Source organism: Brassica rapa, chromosome A03, assembly GCF_000309985.2.
Source record: "Brassica rapa cultivar Chiifu-401-42 chromosome A03, CAAS_Brap_v3.01, whole genome shotgun sequence".
Lineage (NCBI taxonomy): Eukaryota > Viridiplantae > Streptophyta > Magnoliopsida > Brassicales > Brassicaceae > Brassica > Brassica rapa.
In genome coordinates this window covers 3,341,771-3,363,693 of record NC_024797.2, presented here as the reverse complement: position 1 = coordinate 3,363,693, position 21,923 = coordinate 3,341,771, and the positions used below count along the sequence as shown (strand labels likewise).

Sequence of the window (21,923 nt, the reverse complement as noted above, 5' to 3'; positions counted from 1 at the left end):
CCTTTTTCAAACTAAAATTCTTTTTAACAAATGTTTTTATTCCGCTATCCATTTTCGGAATATATCTCGCTACTTCTGGCCGATACAGTGCATGTGACAAGGAGGTGAATGTAAAACAAGAGGATGACTAAAATAATCATAAAACTAGACCTTGACCCGCGCGACCGCGCGAGTATTTAATTTATGTTTGTATTTAATGATATATTTGTTAATATAGTCACATTTTTAAATGTAAATGTTATATTTGTACTTAATTTTATATTTTAGCGTAAAATGTATCACCGATATTAGGTATTATATAAAAAATCTAAAATTTATATAATAATATCCATGTCTAAGATATATAGCTAACAATTTTTTAAATAAAAAGTATAAAAATAGACAACTATGAATTAGTATGCTATTTATAAATGAAACATTAGTTATAATATTTGTAAGAAAATAAAATGATCGTTAAAATTCTATGAAATTTGGAACATATACAAATTAAGATTGAAAATAAAATAAAAATATAAATTTGATGTAACGATAAGAAATTATAAATGAGTTTAAATTTGTGTACATTTAAACCACGACCTTGCAGATGTTTGATTTTATTTTTGTAAATAAATATTTATTTTGTCTAAGTGATAATATGTATTTTAAAATTTTACCTGTGTTAAATAATTATTTAATAAAATTTATAAGCATAATAATTTTATAGTTTATATTTTTAAATTTTATTATCTTGTAAACCGTCAATTGTATTACCACCATTTTTAGAATATGATCCTTGCATCTATTCAAATGTTTTATTTTGTTTTTTTTTGTGGATCAAAATTTTATGAAAATGTCTAATAAATTATTTTATATACATGGTAAGTTTGTAAATAATTATAATGGTGCATGTAATCTTATTATATAAAGCTTGGTTCTTCAAAGTTGCTAATTAACATGATCGCGACATGTGTCAATTAATTTATTAAGATTGTGACATGTGTCAAAAATATGTTACAATTCTCTTTTATCAGGAGTTAAAAAGATTTAGAAAAATAAATTTATTATAACATTTTTTGGAGACTAGAAAAGAAAAATTATTACAAAAAATATTTTATTGTTACTTTTAGGAGTTTAGAAAAGGAAATTAACTATTACATAGTCTTTTACAATTATATTTTATGGTTCTTTTATAATATTTTAAAAATATTTGATAGTAAATCTAATTTTCAAAAATTCTAGAAACAAAGAATAACTGTAAAAAGCTTTTTGAAAGTATTTGCTTTCTTTTAAAAATATTTTTCATCTTTAAAGATACTAAAGAAAGATATTATAAGATAAAATATTTTTTTTTAAACAAATCTTTAAAAAAAATGAATTATAAAATCCTACATGTACATAAAATTATTTAATAAAAATCAAATAGAAAAACGAACAATAAAATAAGTGATATTCCTTTTTTAAAACCTAAGAAAATAAAATTTTAAAGGACCCTTATTATTTTCATATAAATAGCTAAGTATCATTTTTAACAGATAAATGTATGCTGCAAAAATATAAACCAAACTAAATATTATTTTCACATATGTATTTAGGTTTAAGCTTCTTCATATTATTTTTACAAAAAATAGTATTTACAAGAAAAATAATATCTGAATATTTTCTTTTAATTTCTGTAAACAACTCATCATCCTTATTACATCTTATGATTCTAACACAATTTTTTTTAATTATGATCTTTTTGTCGTACATAAGTAGTATGTGTGAATATGAGGAATATATATATATGTTTGTATGTATAAGACACAATATATAATTGACTAAACATAATTTCTTATTGAAAATATAATAGTTGTATAAAAATCTTAAACAAAACGATTTATAGTTGGAAATCGTTTTAATAGATAATTTTGTGTTAAAAAATTATAAACCAAAAATAACTTAAAATATTTTACCCGATATGATTGTGACATTTGTAAAACAAATTGTGTATGTATTAATAAAAATTTATCATTATGTAAAAATAACTTTTTTTCCCTAAAATCCTAAATTAAAAAAAAATTGAAAAATAACTTTTTCCTCTTTTAATCTTAACCAAATAAGATTGTTTCCTTTTAAATTCTGACCAAATAGAATTGTAAAAGTAATTTTTACTTTTAAAATTTAATGATAAATATGATACTGAAAATATTTAATTAAAATTTTTAGTAATATTGAGAAAACGAATTTTGAAAATAGCAACTTTTTAAAATAGTTAATATTTGCTGGAAATAATTATTTGATAGTATTTTTATTTTCTAACTCCTAGAAAAAAATAATTATAAAAGATTATGTATTGTTAATTTTCTTTTCTAACACCCTAAAACTGTAAAAAAAATATTTGATCGTTCTTTAACTTAAAAAAGAAAATCCTAAACAAAAGAGATTTGTATCATATTTTTTAATTCCTAACCAAAAAAAAAAACTGTAAGAAGTTATTTGATAGTATATTTTAAAAGAAAATTTGATGAAGAACATGATACTAAAAATTATTTAATCAAAAATGAAGTGTAAAAATAGTATTGATATGAGCTGTAAAAATCATACTTTTAAAATTATTTAATAGTAACTAGAAATAATTATTTGATAGCAATAAGATTTTTCTGAAATTCTAAACAGAAGATAATTGTAAAAGTTTATTTGATAATACTTTTCCTTTTCTAAAATCGTAAACAAAAATATAAAAAGTTTTTGATAGTTTTTCTTTTTTTAATTGTAAATAAAAACAAGATTTGTAAAATACAATTTTTTCCTTTTTTAAAAAAATCCCAACAAAAGTCAACATACATATTTAATAGTATTTTAGAAAAAAAATTTGATGACAAGTATGATGTTAAAGCTATTAAATTAACAAAAACAAAAACTTAGAATGTTATCGTGATTGGTATTTATGTGTTTGGTTATACGACAATCAAACACATGTTTGATATATATATTCTCATGTTTGCTCATAAAAATTGATTATTATTACTGTCACCGTACATATGTTTAGTCAAAAACAAATCAAGCTTCATCGTTGTCTTATTATATTTTTTTATTTTACTATGCAGTAGTTTATAATTTATTTTAATTAAAATATTATTATGAAAATATATCATTAATAAATAATGAATCCAGAAAATTATTTAACATCAGATAAGTTTAATAAAATATTAAATTAGTATATAAGAAAGTGTATAATGTTGTTATTTCTTCTTGGCCTTATTTAACTTCCAAATTCCTTTTTATTTCATTATAATTATTATTTCGGGTTGGATCCTGTTTAAATTTTTACGTTTGAATGTTTTTTCTAGCTCTAACTAATATTAACTGAAACTTATGTGTAAAAAAAAGTTCTTAATTATAAAATAAAGTTCACATAATATATGCAAAATAATTTTAAAACAATAATAAAATGATTTTTAATATTTTTTATTAATTTAAAATATCAAATAAAACCCGTAGCAACGCACGGGTCCAAATCTAGTATATTTATATAGGTAAGAAGAAGAATTTGTTCAAAAAATAAGAAGAGTAACGTGAATTGTGGGAGAGAATGAGACAAAAATGTAATTTATCTTGTTACATAAATATTTTGTGTATATTATTGATATTTATGAATGTTTATAATATTAATATGATATAGATAAGTTAAAAAATTTATATTTAATTGATTGTGAATTTAATTTAGGAAATGTTTTATTAATTTTTAGAAAGACATGGAAAGCATAAAATTAGGAGTAATTATTACTTCATTAATTCTAGAAAAGACAAAGATTACTTAAAAGTAGGTTCATTTAATTATTTCAATGGCACTAAGTTGTAAATATTGTGCAAGTTTAAGGGTTAGTTTCAATGTGTACTTCTCTTTTAATAGATTAGATATTAAAATCCATAAAATTTAAAATTCAAAACCTCCGCTCCAACGGCCACTACCAATATATTAAGTCTTACATTGGCGCCTCTTGGGAAAAAAAGTAAAGAGATATATAAATAGGCCCACACACAAACCTTCCGATTCCAATAGGCAATCCCAATAATAAAACATCTTGTTTTCACAATCACTATCTCTCCCAAAGTCTCAAACCAACAACACACTCGAGCGAAGATGGATTTCCACAGCCTTCTCAGAAGAGATCTTCAATTTCTCTGCAAGATCAACAAAATCCCAGCTAACATGACCAACATCGCCATGGCCGATGCTCTCAAATCTCTTGAGACTGTAAGTTTCCTTCCCTCTCACACTCGAATCGTTTTGATTTCGTCAATACTGTAGCTGCTTCATTCGTTCTATATGAATCGGAGAATCACTCTGAGCTGGTTGAGATCGTGCTTTGCTCGTTTATTAAGTCTGGAATCGAATCAGAGTGATAGATTCTTAGATTTAGTCTCGATGATTCTAGATCTCCAAGTTTTAGATCACTGATTGAAGATCTTAGGTGTGATTTAGCTCAATAATTACTGACATCTGTCAAAATAAGCAAGATCTATAAATCGTTTGCTGTTTTAGTCCCTTGACATGGTGAATCTGATCTTCATAAATTGTTTGTTCATCGCATTCGAATCTGCTCTTATATATCTTTTTATGCGAAGTTGTTCGTTTGTGTTTGATCTATTTAGTCATCTTGGTCATGCTTGTGGTTTTGAGTAACTCACATACAAGATTTAGTGATTTTGAATCTTACTTGTGCTCATTATGTATCCTGTGATTCTATTTTTATTATTTGGTTTTAATAGGTTGAAGGTCTTGATGAATACATGAAACAGTCCGACTCCAATGTTCTTCAGTCTCCAACCAGTGTAGCCAAGCTTCCGCCAAGTACTGCAACTAGAACAACCCGAAGGAAGACCACCGCTGTGAAACCTGAACCTCAGTCATCTCGTTTGACGACGATCAAGCCTCTTGATGGAGAACTGGACCAAGAAAGCGTGATCAAGAATGTCAAGTTCGATGTGGCTAAAACTCCTGCAGTGAGAAGCACAAGAAAGGCTTCTTGTAGCAGCAAAGCTCAGGAGAGTAAGAAGGTTGAGATGGTCCAGTCAGCGTACAGCACTAGGAGATCAACCAGGCTGTTGGAGAAATGTATGGCTGACCTGAGTTTAAAGACTAAAGAAACCTTGGATAAACCTGAGAGCGTTGAAGAAACAGAGCAAGAAGTGTCTGCACAGGAGAAGAATCCAGCTGGTTAGTTAGATACAGTGACTTTTTCTCTCTTGCAATGCTTCTGATTGATCTATAATGCGTTTTGTGGTAATATCAGGTTCAGAGGAGGGAACTGAAGATGCTGCGGTTATCTTAGTTAGAGATTTAAGTGCTTCCATGAAGAAAGAATGGGAGGTGTTGAAGAACGACGACGATGATACTGCTCCTGTCTTGGAACATTCCAACACTGAGATAACTAATGACAATAAAGGTAATGCAACAAATTAATAGCACTGACCAATTTCCTTGTTTACGTTTCTAAATCCAAATGTCTTTTTTTTTATCTTGAAGAGTCCAAGAACCTTGAAACTTTCGAGAGTTTATTACAAGTCGATTATCAAGTGACAGAACAGGTTGTGGAGGAGAAAGATTCCAAGCCTGAGAAGACCAACACTTCCCATGAGGAAACAATGGTGGACCTAACCGATGGTGATTCAGAAGCTGAAGCGGAGGAAGACAATTCTGGTGTTGACTCAGACGGCACTATATCCGAAGCTGATTCAGACCAAGCTGATCAGCAAGAGATAGAAGTGGCGACTCAGGAGAATGATTCCGAGGCTGAGAAAATCATCACTCTTGATGAAGATACAATGGTGGAAACTGATGGTGATTCAGAAAGTGAGCAGGAAGGAGACGATTCTGGCATTGACTCAAATGGCACAATCTCTGAAGCTGATTCAAACCAAGTCGACCACCACGAGACAGAACAGGCGACTCATGAGAATTATTCCGAGACTGAGAAAATCAACGCTTTTGATGAAGACACAATGGTGGAACAAACTGGTGGTGATTCAGACACTGAGTCGGAAGGAGATGATGATGATTCTGGTGCTGCGTCGGATGGCACTATCTCTGAAGCTGATTCATACCAAGCCATACAGGGAACTGATATTGCTGATGGAAAGGTGATTCTACCTGAACCAGAAGGTTCTATTACGGCTCCAACTTCTCCTCTTGTGCTTGAAGAGGCTCCAGTAGAAACAGCTCCAGTATCTCCATTTGTGGCAGAAGAATCAGTCTCAGCTCAGTTTCCAAGACCAAACAAATCAGCATCAAAGAACTCGGCTATGAAACTGGTCGATGTGGATAATACGAGCGAAAACAGCATGGAGATGATGATGATGATGAATGTTGTTAATGGAGAGAGCAAAGGTGATGAGGCTGCAAAGAAGAATGAGAAGGTGGACATTGATGAAGAGAACTTGAAAGATGTTAGCATTAGGAAACTTGTGAAGATGGTGAAGAAACTCTCTATAAAGAGTAGTAACAACAGAACTGCTTTGCAGATGTTACCTGGTAATAATCAGATTGCTGAGTAGTGTGGTGACCCCAAAACTGCGTTTTTATTTTATGTTGCCTCTCAGACAGAAAAAGAAAAACTGAAAAACATGTGTTTGGTATGAATAAAATCTCAAATTCAGTAACGGTTAAGATTATTAACAGATTGGTATCAATGATTTGCAATACACTCTGTGTAATGAAATCATGTTTAAGAAATACATCTATACTAGGGCAATTTTACAATATTTTTTTAGATTTTACTTCAGTTACATACAATGTACAGGCAGCCGCTCACAGGTACTACAGTTACAGAATAGATCTTCACTAATTTAATGGGCCACAAACAAAAAGAATAGTCGAGAGATTTGATCTTTTCTAGATGGGCCGAAGCCCAATTAATCTTCTTTTCTTGTTTGTCAAGAAACTAGACAATGAATTTTTAATACGCGGTAATAAAACGTAATGTTATTTACTATATATCAGGTAAGTCAACATTCAGAAAAAGCCTGTAAAGAAATTTCGGGCTTACTACTAGGACTCACGCTTATCAAATTTATCAAATTGTCGTAAGAGATAATTTATAGGGTTGTTCGATTCTTTGCGACTATGAAAAGCGACGATGAGACGGCGAAACTAGCTTTGACGGAGGAGGAAACGAGAGTCGAAGATGAAGACGACACAAGCATGGAAGAGGAAAGCGATAGCGATAATGAAGGCTTATGGAGTGTCGACGAAGAAGACGATGACGTCGAGAGATCTCCGACAATTAACTATTCAAACATGATAGAACCGGAGTGGGATGTGGACAGTTACGATGGTTACGAATGCTACGACTCTGATGACCGTAAAAGCTTCTCCGACGACGAGGAGTACGAAGAGTTCCGAGAATTTAAGTTCCAGGCCTGGAAGAATAAGGTAACGTAGCCCATTCTTTATCCATTGAGTTATCCTCTAAATTTGTTAATCTTTTACGTATTTGATATCCAAGTGGTCTAATTCATAAGTACTCTATGATATATAATCACAAATTCACCATGAGAGGATGCTTATTACCCTATCAAAATTATTTTCAAGATTGTGATTTTCGTAACGACTGCTTTGATACCAGAAAAGCCAAAAAATATTTTAAAGATAAAGGACGGCCATTGAGACACTAAAATTATTTTACTGATTAGCTCGGCGGCGGGTTTGTCCGACACTTTCTTCTGTGTTCTTTAAGTCATGCCGTGGTGTACCAAATTTTTTTTTTGGATAAAAATGTGAATTTCATTACTGTTGTAATGTAAGTTTGATACAATGCTACTTGTATTCCAATCTGGCTTAAGAAAGCAGAAGGTACCAAAAAGCTCCAAAAAGATTCTATGTTTTTGTTATTAAAAATAATGAATCATATAAATTAAGTTATATTTTAAATGTGAAATATTATAATTTTAAAAAGTTTCAATATATTCCAATTGCAATTTTATTTTAAAAATATATATTTTATTTTTGGATATAAACATAATTCTTTGATATTATTAAATAAAATATATTAATTATATATAATTATTTTTAAAATTTTATAAATTTTATATACAAATGTTCTACCAAAAACTTTATTTGAGAGCATTGAGCAAAAAAAAACATTTGGAGAGAACATTTTGTAAATGCTCTTCTAAATGTTTTTCTATAAATTATTGATTGGTTAATAACTTAATATAGAGCATAATGTTTATGTTAATTAATACTTAACTAATCAATGCCTAATTCTAAAGATGAAGAAAAAGCCAGAAAATTAACTATGAGTTACACCCATAAATCGAACTAAATCATCCTAACTCCTGTACCAATCAAAACCACAAGGGTACATCGGTAAAAGTACATCTAAGAGTGTCATTACAATATTGTCATCTGCCTTGTTCCCTAGTCAATTTGTGTGTTAGAGAGATATTTCTAGGGTTTGTTCGATTCTTCGGCAACGATGGAAGGCGACGATGTGTCGGTGAAGCGAGCTTCGACGGAGGTGGAATCTGACTCTTCTGTCTCTAAAAAACCGAAGATCGAAGATGAAGACGACACAAACATGGAAGACGAAAGCGATAGCGATAGTACCGATAGCGGACGCGCATGGAGTGTCGAGGCAAAAGACGATGATGAAGAAGTCGTGAAGCCTCCTAACTATTTAAACATGCAAGATCCGGAACCGGAGTGGGATAAGGACAGTTATGATGGTTACGAATTGGTATTCGACTCTGACGGCCGTGAAGGCTTCCCCAACGACGAGGAGTACCAAGAGTTTCGCGAGTATAAAACCAAGGCCTGGAAGAATAGGGTAACGTTATGGTCCCTCTTTAATTTGTTATCCCACACAGTGAATAAAAATTTTCGTTTTTTGATTTTTTTAGGGGTTTTTAGAAGATCCATTCAGATCCATCTACCCCATTTTAGATCTGGAAGATCTTTGGTCAGACAGGGTAAAGGTGTCTAGGAGGCAATATTTGGCAAATATTGCTTCCCTGTGTGTTAAGAAACTCAACGAGGAGAAGGTTTGTATTCATCAATTCCAATATTAACTTCTTTTTTTTGTATTCTGTAAATTGATATGATACTTACAGATAGGATGCGTGTGTGTGTTTTAATAACTTAGGGTTCGTCTGTGGAAGTTGTAAGCATTGTGAGAAGCAATCTAAAAGCAGGAGGTGGGTTTAAGCTCTACATCACCTTTATGGCTCGAGAGCATCCGGATGGTCCTCTAGTGGAGTATCAAGCCAAGGCAATGGATTTTGCAGGAGGCATAAAACCTCCCTTTCCCATTCTCTGCAGACCAGCCTCTAGCATGCCCTAATCTATGACTTGCACAAGGTATCTTTATTATTCAGTGTAACTACTAAACATAAATATAAAATTGCATAGGTATATTTATGTTTAGTGTTTTATTCTCAGTGAGATTACTTAGTTGCTGTGCTAATTTTGAGGGTTGGTCTTGATGTCAGCTATGTCTTTGGCGTTTGTATGGATAATGTGGCTTAATAATGGTTGCTAAATTATGTTGAATGTTTATTTATACTTTTGACATTTAAAATAAGGAGTCGACCCTAGTGCATTCAGGGGAGATGTTTAGTGTCAGATAACATGGTCATGATAAAATTGATGTTTATATAACTCGTATAACGTCAGGTTGTTTGATCAATAAGTTTCTGTAAATAATTTGGAGTAATTAACGAACTTGGGGCATTCTCTTGTGTATTTGAAAGGTCTCATGATGCAATTTTTCATCATCAGAATATACAATGAAAGCTCTCATCGCAGGATATGATCCAAAATCCAAGTGGTGTCTAATTCAGTATAAAATGTATAAATTCACCATGAGAGGATGATTCTTTCCCTACCAAAATTATTTTCAAGATTGTGATTTTCGTAATGACTGCTTTGATACCTGCAAAGCCAAAAAAAAATTAAAGATCAGGGACGGCCATTGAGACTCATGTCGTGGTTTGTCAGGCACTTTTTCCGTGTTCTTTAAGTCACGCCGTGGTTTACTAATTTTTGATGAATGTTATCACTACATAGCCAGATAAAACGATACCTGAAATTTTCAGATGAGATTGGGAGTAAGTAGCATATCATCAATGAAGGGGAGTAGCAAAAAATATGTCTCCTCCACGAATATCATTAAAAGAAAAACTTTGCTATTTAAAAAACTGGAAAGCAAGCGCCATTAGCGATAAAGCTTTGTGAATAGCTTTTCCTATGCGGGATCTTCAGAGTGTATTGGGAAATTCTTTTCTTTTCCTGACAATATTCGAGATGGTCATCATCATCATCTATTCAAAACTCATGTGAGAACTTGTAAGCATTGGCCTTGTTTAAGACATATAGCAATGTAACCGATAAATTTTCAGCTTTGTAAGATGATCCGATTTTAGCTTAAAGATTTCTAATTATCTGGTTTTTGTTTGTCCGAATACCTTTTTACACGCAATCCCGAATAATCTTTACGGACAACAAAAAAATAATTAATTAATTCGAAAGATGAAGAAAAACTACAAATTAATTACTCCATCCGTTTCATATTAAGTGTTACTTTAATTCATTTTTTTTGTTTCACAAAAAGTGTCATTTTACAATACCAATACAATTTATACTATTTGTTAGATATGTAATATTAATAAAAACATAAATACATTCTAATGAATTCTTTAATATGTGTGAAAAGGGTCTAAGTGACACTATTTATGAAACGGATGGAGTATGAGTTAAGTAATGATAAAAAACTATAAGGACACATCGGTAATTACATCCAAGAGTATCATTTTTAATATTGTTATCTGCCTTGTGCCCTAATCAATTTGTGGGTTAGAGAGATATCTCTAGGGTTTGTTCGATTCTTCGGCAACGATGAAAACCGACGATGCGAAGGCGAAACAAGATTCGATGGAGGAGGAATCTGACTCTTCTGTCTCTAAAAAACCGAAGATCGAAGATGAAGACGACACATGCATGGAAGACGAAGGCTATAGCGATAGCAATAACCCATTCTTATGGAGTACCGACGAAGAAGACGATGACTCTCCGACAATCAACTATTCAAACTTGCAAGATCCGGAACCAGAGTGGGATAAGGACAGTTACGATGGCTACGAATTGGAATTCGATCCTGACGGCCGTGAAGGTTTCTCCAGCGACAAGGCGTACCAAGAGTTCCGCGAGTATAAAACCAAAGCCTTTGAGAATAGGGTAAAGTAACCTCAGCCTTTTGTTATCCAATTAATGAAATATGACTCTTTTTTAACTTTTTTTAATCTTTTGGTATTTTGATTCTTTTTTTTCAGGGGTTTTTAGATGATCCATTCAGATCCATCTACCCCATCAGAGATCTGGACGATCTCTGGACAACCACGACTAATAGGCAATATTTGACAGATATTGCTTCCCTCTGTGTTAAGAAACTCAACGAGGAGAAGGTTGGAACTCATCAATTTACATATAAACGTTCTTTTGTATTCTGTAGTTTGATATGATACTTACGGATAGGATGTGTGTTTGTGTGTGTTTTACTTACTTAGGGTATGTCTGTGGAAGTTGTAAGCATTGTGAGAGGCAATCTAAAACCAGGAGGTGGGTGGAAGCTCTACATCACCTTTATGGCCCGAGAGTATCCCAATGGTCCTCTCGTGGAGTATCAAGCCAAGTCCATGGATTTCGCAGGAGGCAGAAAACCTCCCTTTCCCATTCTCTGCAGACCAGCCTCTAGCATATCCTAATCTTTGACTTGCATAAGTATTTTTATGTTCAGTCTTTTATTCTCAGTGTAATTACTTAGTAGTTTGTTTGGAATATATCTTATGAGCTTTTTTTTTCAATTTTTGTGGAGAGGAATGGATGTGAACAGAAAGAGATTTTCTTAATTATGGGATGATTGTCCTTTTGAATTTTAAATCTTCAACCTAATCATTGCAAAATTTGTCTGTTTACTGGTTTGCTCGGAACACCAAGATCAAGGTGTATTGAAATGATGTTTTCCAGTTATGAGTAAGCTGAGTCCGAGGTGGGTTTAGGTTTTGTCTTTGGAAGATGTTTAGATAACATGGTCATCATAAAACAGATGTTTATATAACTCACATAACGTTGGGTTGTTGAATAATACATATCTGTTTAATTGGACTAAAGAATTTGGGACATTATCTTATGCATTTGGAAGGTCTTCGCATGATGCAATTTTTCATCACCAGAATATACAATGAGCTCTCATCGCAGCATGATCCAATATCCAAGTGGTTAATTCAGTAGAATAAAAAGTAACAAGAACGTGTTTCAAAGAAAAGCTGTGTTATTTTTTAAACGGGCAAGTAAAAGTATATAGCGGGAAAGTCTTGTGAATTCCTTTGTGTGATCTTTAGAATGTATTGGCATTTTTTATATCAATGTTAAATTTAATATCATTTTCAATTTGAAACAGAAATACAGAGAAAATAAGTAGCAGAAGAAATTGAAAATACAACTACAATCATAAAGAAAAACACACCTGACTAAAGATCTTATTTGGATCTGGAATAATAAACCTGGAGACTAGCACAACGAGGTTCGAGGTAAAGGATCAGTTAGGAACCAGTAACAAAACAATGAAGGACAAACTTCGGTTATTATATAAGCAGTGCCGCCCCGTTATTTTTTGTGGCTTAAAGCTAAAAAAATATTATAGCCTTAATTATATTTCCAAAAACTAATGTTAAACAGTATGTATGATTATCAACAAAACTACACTATCAATGTATCATTATACTCCATCCGTTTCAAATTATTTGTCGTTCTAGAGAATTTTTTTGGTAATAAAATAAGTGTCGCTTTAAAAGTTGAAAGCAAAATGTATTAAGGTCGACACCCTATTAATTTTTATATTGTTTGAAATATGGTTAGGTGTATAGGTATAATGTTTTTATTGAAAATATACAAAACTAAATGTTTCGGTCAGATTCGATTTCAAGTATTTCGCTTTGGTTTTGGTTACGGCTCGATTTTTCGGTTCCGGTTTTTTGCCCGTGCATAAACTAACAATAAAAGGTGATGACATAGCTGTAATTAAAAATACTTTTAACCGCTTGTTCAGTTTCACCTCTTTGCGGACGAGTATATATTAAACATGATCAGCTTAGAACTGGTCTTATTGAGATCATACTTTGTTTGATATTAATAGCTAGCCTGTATCCTAACTCCTGTTACCAACCAAAACCATGAGGGCACATCGGTAAATACATTCAAGAGTATCATTTTAATATTGTCATCTGCCTTCTCCCTAGTCAATTTGTGTGTTAGAGAGATATTTCTAGGGTTTGTTCCATTCTACGGCAACGATGAAAGGCGACGATGTGTCGGTGAAACGAGCTTCGACGGAGGTGGAATCTGACGCTTCTGTCTCTAAAAAACCAAAGATCGAAGACGAAGACGACACAAGCATGGAAGAAGAAAGCGATAGCGATAACGAAGGCTTATGGAGTGTCGACGCAGAAGACGATGGTGACGTCGTGAGATCTCCGACAATCAACTATTCAAACATGCAAGATCCGGAACCGGAGTGGGATAAGGACAGTTACGATGGCTACGAATTGAAATTCGATCCTGACGGCCGTGAAGGTTTCTCCAGCGACAAGGCGTACCAAGAGTTCCGCGAGTATAAAACCAAGGCCTTTGAGAATAGGGTAAAGTAACCAAAGCCTTTTTGTTATCCATCCACTGAATGAAATGACTCTTTGATTTTTTGAATTTTGATTTTTTTAGGGGTTTTTAGAAGATCCATTCAGATCCATCTACCCCATTAGAGATCTGGACGATCTCTGGACAACCACCACTAAGAGGCAATATTTGACAGATATTGCTTCCCTCTGTGTTAAGAAACTCAACGAGGAGAAGGTTTGTACTCATCAATGCAAATATAAACCTTTTTTTTTTCTTCTGTAATTTGATATGATACTTACAGTTAGGATGTGTGTTTGTGTGTGTTTTACTTACTTAGGGTATGTCTGTGGAAGTTGTAAGCATTGTGAGAGGCAATCTAAAACCAGGAGGTGGGTGGAAGCTCTACATCACTTTTATGGCCCGAGAGTATCCGGATGGTCCTCTCCTGGAGTATCAAGCCAAGGCAGTGGATTATGCAGGACACAAAATACCTCCATTTCCCATTCTCTGCAGACCAGCCTCTAGCGTATCCTAATCTATGACTTGCATTAGGTATTTATGTATAATCATTTATTCTCAGTGTAATTACTTAGTAGTTTGTTTGGAATATCTTATGAGCTTTTTCAATTTTATTGGAGGAATGGATGTGAACAGAAAGTGATTTTCTTAATTATGGGATGATTGTCCTTTTGAATTTTAAATCTTCAACCTAATCATTGCAAAATTTGTCTGTTGTGTTGCTGGTTTTAGCGGAACACCAAGATCAAGGTGATTGAAATGATGTTTTCCAGTTATAAGTAAGCTGAGTCCGAGGTGGATTTAGGGTTTGTCTTAAATGTTAGCTATATCTTTTGGGAGATGTTTACTGTCAGATAACATGGTCATCATAAAACAGATGTTTATATAACTCACATAACGTTGGGTTGTTGAATAATAAGTTTCTGTTTAATTGGACTAAAGAATTTGGGACATTATCTTATGCATTTGGAAGGTCTTCGCATGATGCAATTTTTCATCACCAGAATATACAATGAAAGCTCTCATCGCAGCATGATCCAATGTCCAAGCTTGGTCTAAATGAGTCTACAATATATACAAGTATCCAATTCACCATGAGAGGATGATTCTTTCCCCAACAAAATTACTTAAGAGATGGTGATTTTCGTAGTGACTGCTTTGATACCTGCTAATAACAAAAACTTGTTACAAAGAAAACCTGTGCTATTTTTAAATAAACGGGGGCTGTAAAATTACTATGGGGCTTGTATCAGGTATGGCCCATATAATTGCTCACTGGCCCAAATAATCTTCCGACCGGGTCACGTGCGCAAATAGACAGAGAGAGAGAGATATAAGGACACATCGGTAAACACATACCGTTTCATTATTATTATTGTCATCTGCTTCGTTCCCAACTTGTGTGTTGCGAGAGAGAGAGAGATATCTAGGGTTTGATCGATTCTGCAGCGACGATGTTAAGCGACGATTTGGGGACGAAAAGAGCTGCGACTGAGGAGGAATCTGACTCTTCTGTCTCAAAAAAACCGAAGATCGAAGATGAAGACGACATATGCATGGAAGACGAAGGCGATAGCGATAGCGATAGCAATAACCCATTCTTATGGAGTACCGACGAAGAAAAGGATGACTCTCCGACAATCAACTATTCAAACTTGCAAGATCCGGAACCGGAGTGGGATAAGGACAGTTACGATGGTTACACATTGGAATTCGATGCTGACGGCCGTGAAGGTTTCCCCGACGACAAGGCGTACCAAGACTTCCGCGACTATAAAACCAAGGCCTTTAAGAGTAGGGTAATGTTATGATTCCCTCTTTGTTGTTATCCACATAATGAATGAAATGACCTATGATGCACCGGGACGGATACGGGGACAGATGCGGGTACGGAAGCGGGGACAAGAAACGGTAAAACTAAAAAATTATGGGTACGGGTATGGCAAATGTATATCAATAAAAATATATATATGTATATTTATATACTGAAAAATAAAAATATATCACTATAACTAAAAAGATTAGAAAGTAGGTTATAAATTCAAAATCTAGTATAAACTTCTACTTTTTATGTTTTATTTGGAAGAAAAGTAAGTGAATAAGCTTAAGAAAGGATAATAGCAAAGCAAATATGTTCAGAAAATTTCCATAATTAACCGTTCAGTCTCCAAAGTGTCCCCGTGCCGTCTCCGAAGTGTCTCCGTCCCGGAAACGTCTCCGGTACGGATACGTCAATCAATTTGACGTCCCCGTGCTTCATAGGAAATGACTCTAAATATTTTTTAACCTTTTCGTTTTTTGATTTTTTTGTTTGTTTTAGGGGTTTTTTGAAGATCCATTCAGATCCATCTACCCCATTATAGATCTGGAAGGTCCTTGGTCAGACACGACAAACGTGACTAGGAGGCAATATTTGGCAAATATTGCTTCCCTGTGTGTTAAGAAACTCAACGAGCAGAATGTGAGTAGAGTACTGTTCTGATCAAATTTCGAACCTTTTTTTTTTACTTACAGGTAGGATGTGTGTGTGTTTTGTACTTAGCGTTCGTCTGTGGAAGTTGTAAGCGTTGTGAGAGGCAATCTAAAACCAGGAGGTGGGTATAAGCTCTACATTACCTTTATGGCTCGGGAGTATCCCAATGGTCCTCTCGTGGAGTATCAAGCCAAGGCCATGGATTTTGCAGGAGGCAGAAAACCTCCCTTCCCCATTCTCTGCAGGCCAGCCTCTAGCATATCCTAATCTGTGACTTGCATTAGGTATCTTTATTATTCAGTGGAGGAATGGGTGTAAACAAAAAAAGTGATTTTTTTAATTATGGGAATTTTTTTTTTTATGTAGTTTGAGGATTGTCTTTCTGAATTTCAAATCTTCAATCTAATCATTGCAAAATTGGTATGTTGTTGCTGGTCTCCGCGGAACACAAAGATCAAAGTGTATTGAAATGATGTTTTCATGTTATTAGTAAGCCGAGTCCGAGGTGGGTTTAGGTACCGGTTTTGTCTTAATGTTAGCTATGTCTTTGGGATACTTGACACTCGTGCACTGAGGGGATGCTTATTGTCAGATAACATGGTCATGTTTACTCAACTCATATGATGTTAGGTTGTTGATTAATAAGTTTCTGTTTATTTGAAGTAATAAATTTGGAGCATTCTCTTGTGTATTTGGAAGCTCTTTAGATCAGCAGACTATACAATGAAAGCTCATGGCAGCATGATCCAAAATCCAGTAGTCTAACTGAGTCTATAGTATTCCCTTAACAAAAGTATTTCCGAGTGCTAATTTTTCGTGCTAACTGCTTCAATACATGCAAAGAGAAAAGACATTTCAAAGATCGAGGTCACTGAGAGTGGAGATTTATTGTACTGATTAGCTTGGCAGGTTTTTTTTTTTTTTTTTTTTTTTTGAAACATTAGCTTGGCAGGTTTGCGAGGTCTTTGTACATGCAAACATGAATAATTTTATTTCTTTTAAGGTAAAAGATGATTAATGGGTAAAATGAGGAATAAAGGACATGCAACACGTGTCGATTGGTTAAATATACTGACCAATAATGACGGGCTAAGATGAATATAGTTCTATACGACCTGACGGAAAAGTCAACACTCATTGAGCGGCTCTGATTAAATCCTCTAGAGCGTTGCCGAGCATTGCTTTGATGAATATTTTTTTTTGAGGAAACTAAAACAAAATTATTACTCAAATATACCTTTACAATACTTTGGTATATTACAGAAGAAACAACAAAAAAATTACCTTTCATTAAAAAGATTTTTGACCTTCAGCATTAAATATGTAAAAAATTATCTTAAACTGTTAACGAAGAAACAACAAAAAATGATTAAACAAATAAATTTTCCATTTTATATGATCTAACAGAAGGGTTAATAAACTTTCAACCAAAAAATAATTATGCGTCACGTGGCCCAAATAATACCATTCATTCAATATTGTCACTTGGTCCCCAATTTGTGTGTTGCGATATATTTCTAGGGTTTGCTCGATTCTCTGGCGACGATGTTTAGCGACAGTGTGACGGCGAAACGATCTTCGACGGAGGAGGAATCCGACTCTTCTGTCTCGAAAAAGCTGAAGGTCGAAGATGAAGACAACGCGAACATGGAAGACGAAAGCGATAGTGATACCGATAGCGAACGTGCATGGAGTGTCGAGACAGAAGGGGATGAAGGAGTAGTGAGACCTCCTAGAATTAATTATTTAAACATCCAAGATCCGGAACCGGAGTGGGATAAGGACAGCTTCGATGGTTACGAATGCTACGACCCTGAGGGTCGTAAAAGCTTCTCCAACGACGAGGAGTACGAAGAGTTCCGCGAATTTAAGTTCCAGGCTTGGAAGAATAAGGTAACGTAGCCCATTCTTTATCCATTGAGTTATATCCTCTAAATTTGTTAATTTATGAAGAAGATCCATTCAGGTCCATCTTCCCCCTTACTGATCTGGAGCAACGTTTTAGAAACATGACCACAAGGGAATATTTGGCGGATATTGCTTCCTTGTGTGTTAAGAAACTCAACGAGGAAAAGGTTAGTATTCAATATTCATCAATTCAAACATATACTTTTTGTTTTGTTTTAATTTGATGAGAATCTCACAGATAGGATGAATGTGTGTTTTAATTACTTAGGGTACGTCTGTGGAATTTGTAAGCATTGTGAGAGGCAATCTTAAAGCAGGAGGTGGGTGGAAGTTGTACATTACCTTTATGGCTAGAGAGTATCCGGATGGTTCTCTTGTAGAGTATCAAGCCAAGGCCATGGATTTTGCAGGAGGCGTAGAACCTCCCTTTTCTATTCTGTGCAGACCAGCCCCTACCATGTCCTAATACAAAGACTTGCATAGGTTTGTCTAAATTATGTTTAGTGTTTATTTACATTCTTGACACAAGGAGGATATATATACTCGACACTCTTGCATTGAGGGGAGATGTTTACTGTACATGATAACTTGATCATGATAAATCCGAGGTTTTATAAAACTCATATAACGTTAGGTTGTTGATTAATAAGTTTAATTGCACTAACGAATTTGGGCATTCCCCTGTGTATTTGGAAGGTCTTTCACATGATGCAATTTTTCAACATCAGAATATACAATGAAAGCTCTTTGATCAAAAGAGAAAAAAAGAAAGCTCGCATCGCAGCAGCATGATCCAAAATCCAAGTGGTTTAATTAGTTGAGTCTATGATATATAATCACAAATTCACCAGGAGAGGAGAGGATGATTCTTTCCCTAACAAAATTATTTCCAAGTGATTTTGTTATGACTGCTTTGATACTTGCAAATTAAGCCAAAAAAAAAAATTTAAGATCAAGGAGGGCCATTGAGACACGAAAGTTATTTTACTGATTACCTTGGCGGGGGTTTGTCAGACACTCTCTTCCGTGTTGATTAAGTCACGCGGTGGTCTACTAATTTTTTTTTGGTAAAATGGTCTACCAAATTTTGATGAATATTTTCATTACACAGCAGACAAAATAAAACCAGAAATTATCAGATGAGATCGGGAGTAAGTAGCATATCATCAATGAAGGGGAGTAGCAAAAAATATGTTTCCTCCACGAATATCATTAAAAGAAAAGCTTTGCTATTTAAAAAACTGGAAAGCAAGCGCCAATAGCGATAAAGCTTTGTGAATAGCTTTTCCTATGTGTCACGTGACACGCGTAACCTATGACGAACGACTGACTGAGATCAGGTAGTATAACCTTAGCATGATTATCCACAGAAACCCATTTGTGTTTCTTAAGGATTATTTAAGTATATAAATGTACTTTAGTGGACTTAAGAACTTTACTTAAGAAACTATTATATTTTGTACCTCCAATAGTAGTTTCTTAATTAAAGATTCTTAAAAAAAAATCCTAACCACAACCTAACTCAAACAATCATAATCAAATCAAGCAAACAATCCTAACATTTTGACATGAATCTAACATATTTATTAACAAGAGCAGTAAAGAAAAAAAGAAAGAGTTGAAGAAGAGTAAAGTTTTGGTCGATTACTTCAACTCTCAAACTCGGTGTAGTCGCTGTCGGAGATCATACTCTGCTACCAGCCTACCACACCTTCCCTGCTGCCTTGATTGCCAAAGCCTCCTCCTCTCAGATTAACATATTCAAACCACAGTTAAAAACACACTTTACACAAACCACACTCGAGAAGAACTCTAACATATCCATTCTAATTTTGTCACTATATACCAAAAAGACAACATTTGAGATCACTTCAAAAGGATGCAACTTGCAAGCAAATTCAGAAAACGTATGCTTCCAAGTCTCAAAATGCAATACCTTTTTAGTCTTTGGCTATGGCTTTGCCGTGTTTAAAGTCATGAACCGACCGGAGTTATATTCACCTGTGTAATAAAGCTATGAGCGCCATTAAAACCTTCTTCCTCTCCAGTATTGAACAAGAAGATCACAGAGTTCTTAAATCTATGAGCCGACTGTGAAACAGACCGCGCTAGCTCCAGCATTACAGCTACGCATGAGCTACAATCTCCAGCCCCACCTCTTCATACATTTTAACCAAAACACACACTTAGTACTAGCAAAATGGTGATGAAAACAGGAACACTAAATCTAAAAGTCAATTGGTAGGAGATGAAAGAGACAATACATACGTTTAAGAAAGTATCAATGTGAGAAGAGACAAGGATAGCATTCTCTCCTGCTTCTGATTCATACTTGGGCATGATCCTCACTACAATGTGACTTATATCTGAATACACAAGCGACTTCCCTTGTAAACAGCCCAGGAGGAGTATATGATGAGGATCAACACTGAGAACCACGTTTTCCCCGATCTTCTTACATTAACCACCTTCTTATCAAGGACATCGATGGTTGTTATCGTTTTGTTGAGTGGAAGATGATGGCTCTGACGACGAATCTGAAGCCGCCTTGGGATGACGCTTCCTCATCGTGTTCAGGATCTGATTTGGCAATGGTAATGGCGAAAACAGAGGTTCTGATGAGGAAGTTATACCAAATCTTGCATACACGGAATCACAGAATCGGACAATTTTCAAACCTGAGTGAGTTAGTTCTCGTCAGAGGGCGAGTCCGGTGCTGCTGGCCTGAAGACGAACTCAATCACCACAACGAGCCAAGCCTGAGTCGACAAGGATGAAGAAGACCCAAGGCGGAGGTGAGACGCGACGGAGAAAACAAAACAAAGCAAAGAAAAAAAAATAAAAATATGTGGTGCTGACACGTGGTTGAAAAACCACACTTAAAACCGATCACCAAAATGCCCCATTAAGAATCGGTAACAACCCTTTTCTTTTGTTTTGATTTAATTAAATCATCACTTTTATTTAAGGATCCCATTAAGGATTCCCGATAATGATGGTCTTAGAGCAAATCTATTGGTTAGAAGCATAAGAGGTTCTAATGAATAAATTATTAGTTAATTTTGTGATTTGAAAAGTTAAAAACTTTTGTTTGTCTAATTGATTTTTTTATCCTCCAATGAAAGAACTTCATTAAGGTTCTTAATTTTTTATTTTTTAAGTTGAATGATTTAAAAAAAAATGGTACATAAAAATTAAAATTAAAATGACATAAAAACTCATAAAATCAGAAACACACAGAGCAAATACTTGTTTTTTCAAACCTAACCAAGTCAAGTAACAAGTACAAACCGAACCGAGTATCAAGCATTTGTGCCCAGCCCTATCAGAAAGAGCCATTTGTTGATTACAGACAGGCAGACAAACGAGCTAAACGTCGTAAAATTACTTTGGGCCTTATATTGGGTTTGGCCCATATGCTGAGAGCCTCATAATCTCCCAAACGACGTGTTAAAATAGCAGGGAGGTATAAGGGCAAATCGGTAAATACATCAAAGAGTATCATTTAATATTGTCATCTTCTGCTTCGTCCCCAAATCAATTTGTGTGTTAGAGAGAGAGAGAGAGGATAATTCTAGGGTTTGTTCGATTCTCCTGCAACGATGATGAAACCCGAGGATGCGACGGCGAAACGAGATTCGACGGAGGTGGAAGGTGACTCGTCTGTCTCTAAAAAACAGAAGATCGAAGACGAAGACGACACAAGCATGGAAGAAGAAAGCGATAACGAAGGCTTATGGAGTGTCGACGCAGAAGACGATGATGACGGCGAGAGATCTCCGACGATCAACTATTCAAACTTTCAAGATCCGGAGCCGGAGTGGGATAAGGACAGTTACGATGGTTACGAATTGAAATTCGATCCTGACGGCCGTGAAGGTTTCTCCAGCGACA

At 34.4% G+C, this 21,923-nt stretch overlaps 3 protein-coding genes and 2 long non-coding RNA genes across 11 annotated transcripts; 3 read left to right on the top strand and 2 right to left on the bottom strand.

The window, feature by feature from the left end:
* Positions 1 to 2,415: 2,415 nt before the first annotated feature.
* Positions 2,416 to 6,651, top strand: LOC103856236 (surface protein). Its single transcript, XM_009133334.3, has 4 exons — positions 2,416 to 4,216; positions 4,732 to 5,179; positions 5,256 to 5,408; positions 5,489 to 6,651. The coding sequence occupies exons 1-4, from the start codon at positions 4,103 to 4,105 to the stop codon at positions 6,514 to 6,516; spliced, it is 1,743 nt and encodes a 580-aa protein (XP_009131582.1). The 5' UTR covers positions 2,416 to 4,102; the 3' UTR covers positions 6,517 to 6,651.
* Positions 6,652 to 8,061: 1,410 nt separating this feature from the next.
* Positions 8,062 to 19,129, top strand: LOC103856230. Of its 7 annotated transcripts, XM_009134006.3 has the most exons (7): positions 10,631 to 11,194; positions 11,290 to 11,421; positions 11,524 to 13,653; positions 13,733 to 13,864; positions 13,968 to 15,447; positions 15,969 to 16,109; positions 16,191 to 16,486. In XM_009134006.3, exons 1-3 carry the CDS (start codon positions 10,856 to 10,858, stop codon positions 11,719 to 11,721), a joined length of 669 nt encoding a protein of 222 aa, XP_009132254.2. In that variant the 5' UTR covers positions 10,631 to 10,855; the 3' UTR covers positions 11,722 to 13,653; positions 13,733 to 13,864; positions 13,968 to 15,447; positions 15,969 to 16,109; positions 16,191 to 16,486. The 7 variants fall into 7 exon arrangements, with proteins under 7 accessions (XP_018512584.2, XP_009132254.2, XP_033144674.1 ...); XM_018657068.2 differs by lacking the exons at positions 10,631 to 11,194; positions 11,290 to 11,421 and adding an exon at positions 8,062 to 8,516 and having other exon boundaries at positions 13,387 to 13,653; XM_033288783.1 differs by lacking the exon at positions 11,290 to 11,421 and having other exon boundaries at positions 10,631 to 11,057; positions 13,517 to 13,653.
* LOC103856233 lies at positions 8,523 to 9,521 on the top strand. Its single transcript, XM_009133330.3, has 3 exons — positions 8,523 to 8,789; positions 8,863 to 9,003; positions 9,105 to 9,521. The coding sequence occupies exons 1-3, from the start codon at positions 8,541 to 8,543 to the stop codon at positions 9,300 to 9,302; spliced, it is 588 nt and encodes a 195-aa protein (XP_009131578.2). The 5' UTR covers positions 8,523 to 8,540; the 3' UTR covers positions 9,303 to 9,521.
* Positions 9,672 to 10,271, bottom strand: LOC103856234. Its single transcript, XR_630836.2, has 2 exons — positions 10,044 to 10,271; positions 9,672 to 9,893 (listed from the first exon to the last, which is right to left on the bottom strand). It is a non-coding gene; the product is annotated as an uncharacterized LOC103856234 (long non-coding RNA).
* A 355-nt stretch (positions 19,130 to 19,484) lies between the features above and the next one.
* LOC117133001 lies at positions 19,485 to 21,763 on the bottom strand. Its single transcript, XR_004456802.1, has 2 exons — positions 20,298 to 21,763; positions 19,485 to 20,187 (listed from the first exon to the last, which is right to left on the bottom strand). It is a non-coding gene; the product is annotated as an uncharacterized LOC117133001 (long non-coding RNA).
* Positions 21,764 to 21,923: the final 160 nt, after the last annotated feature.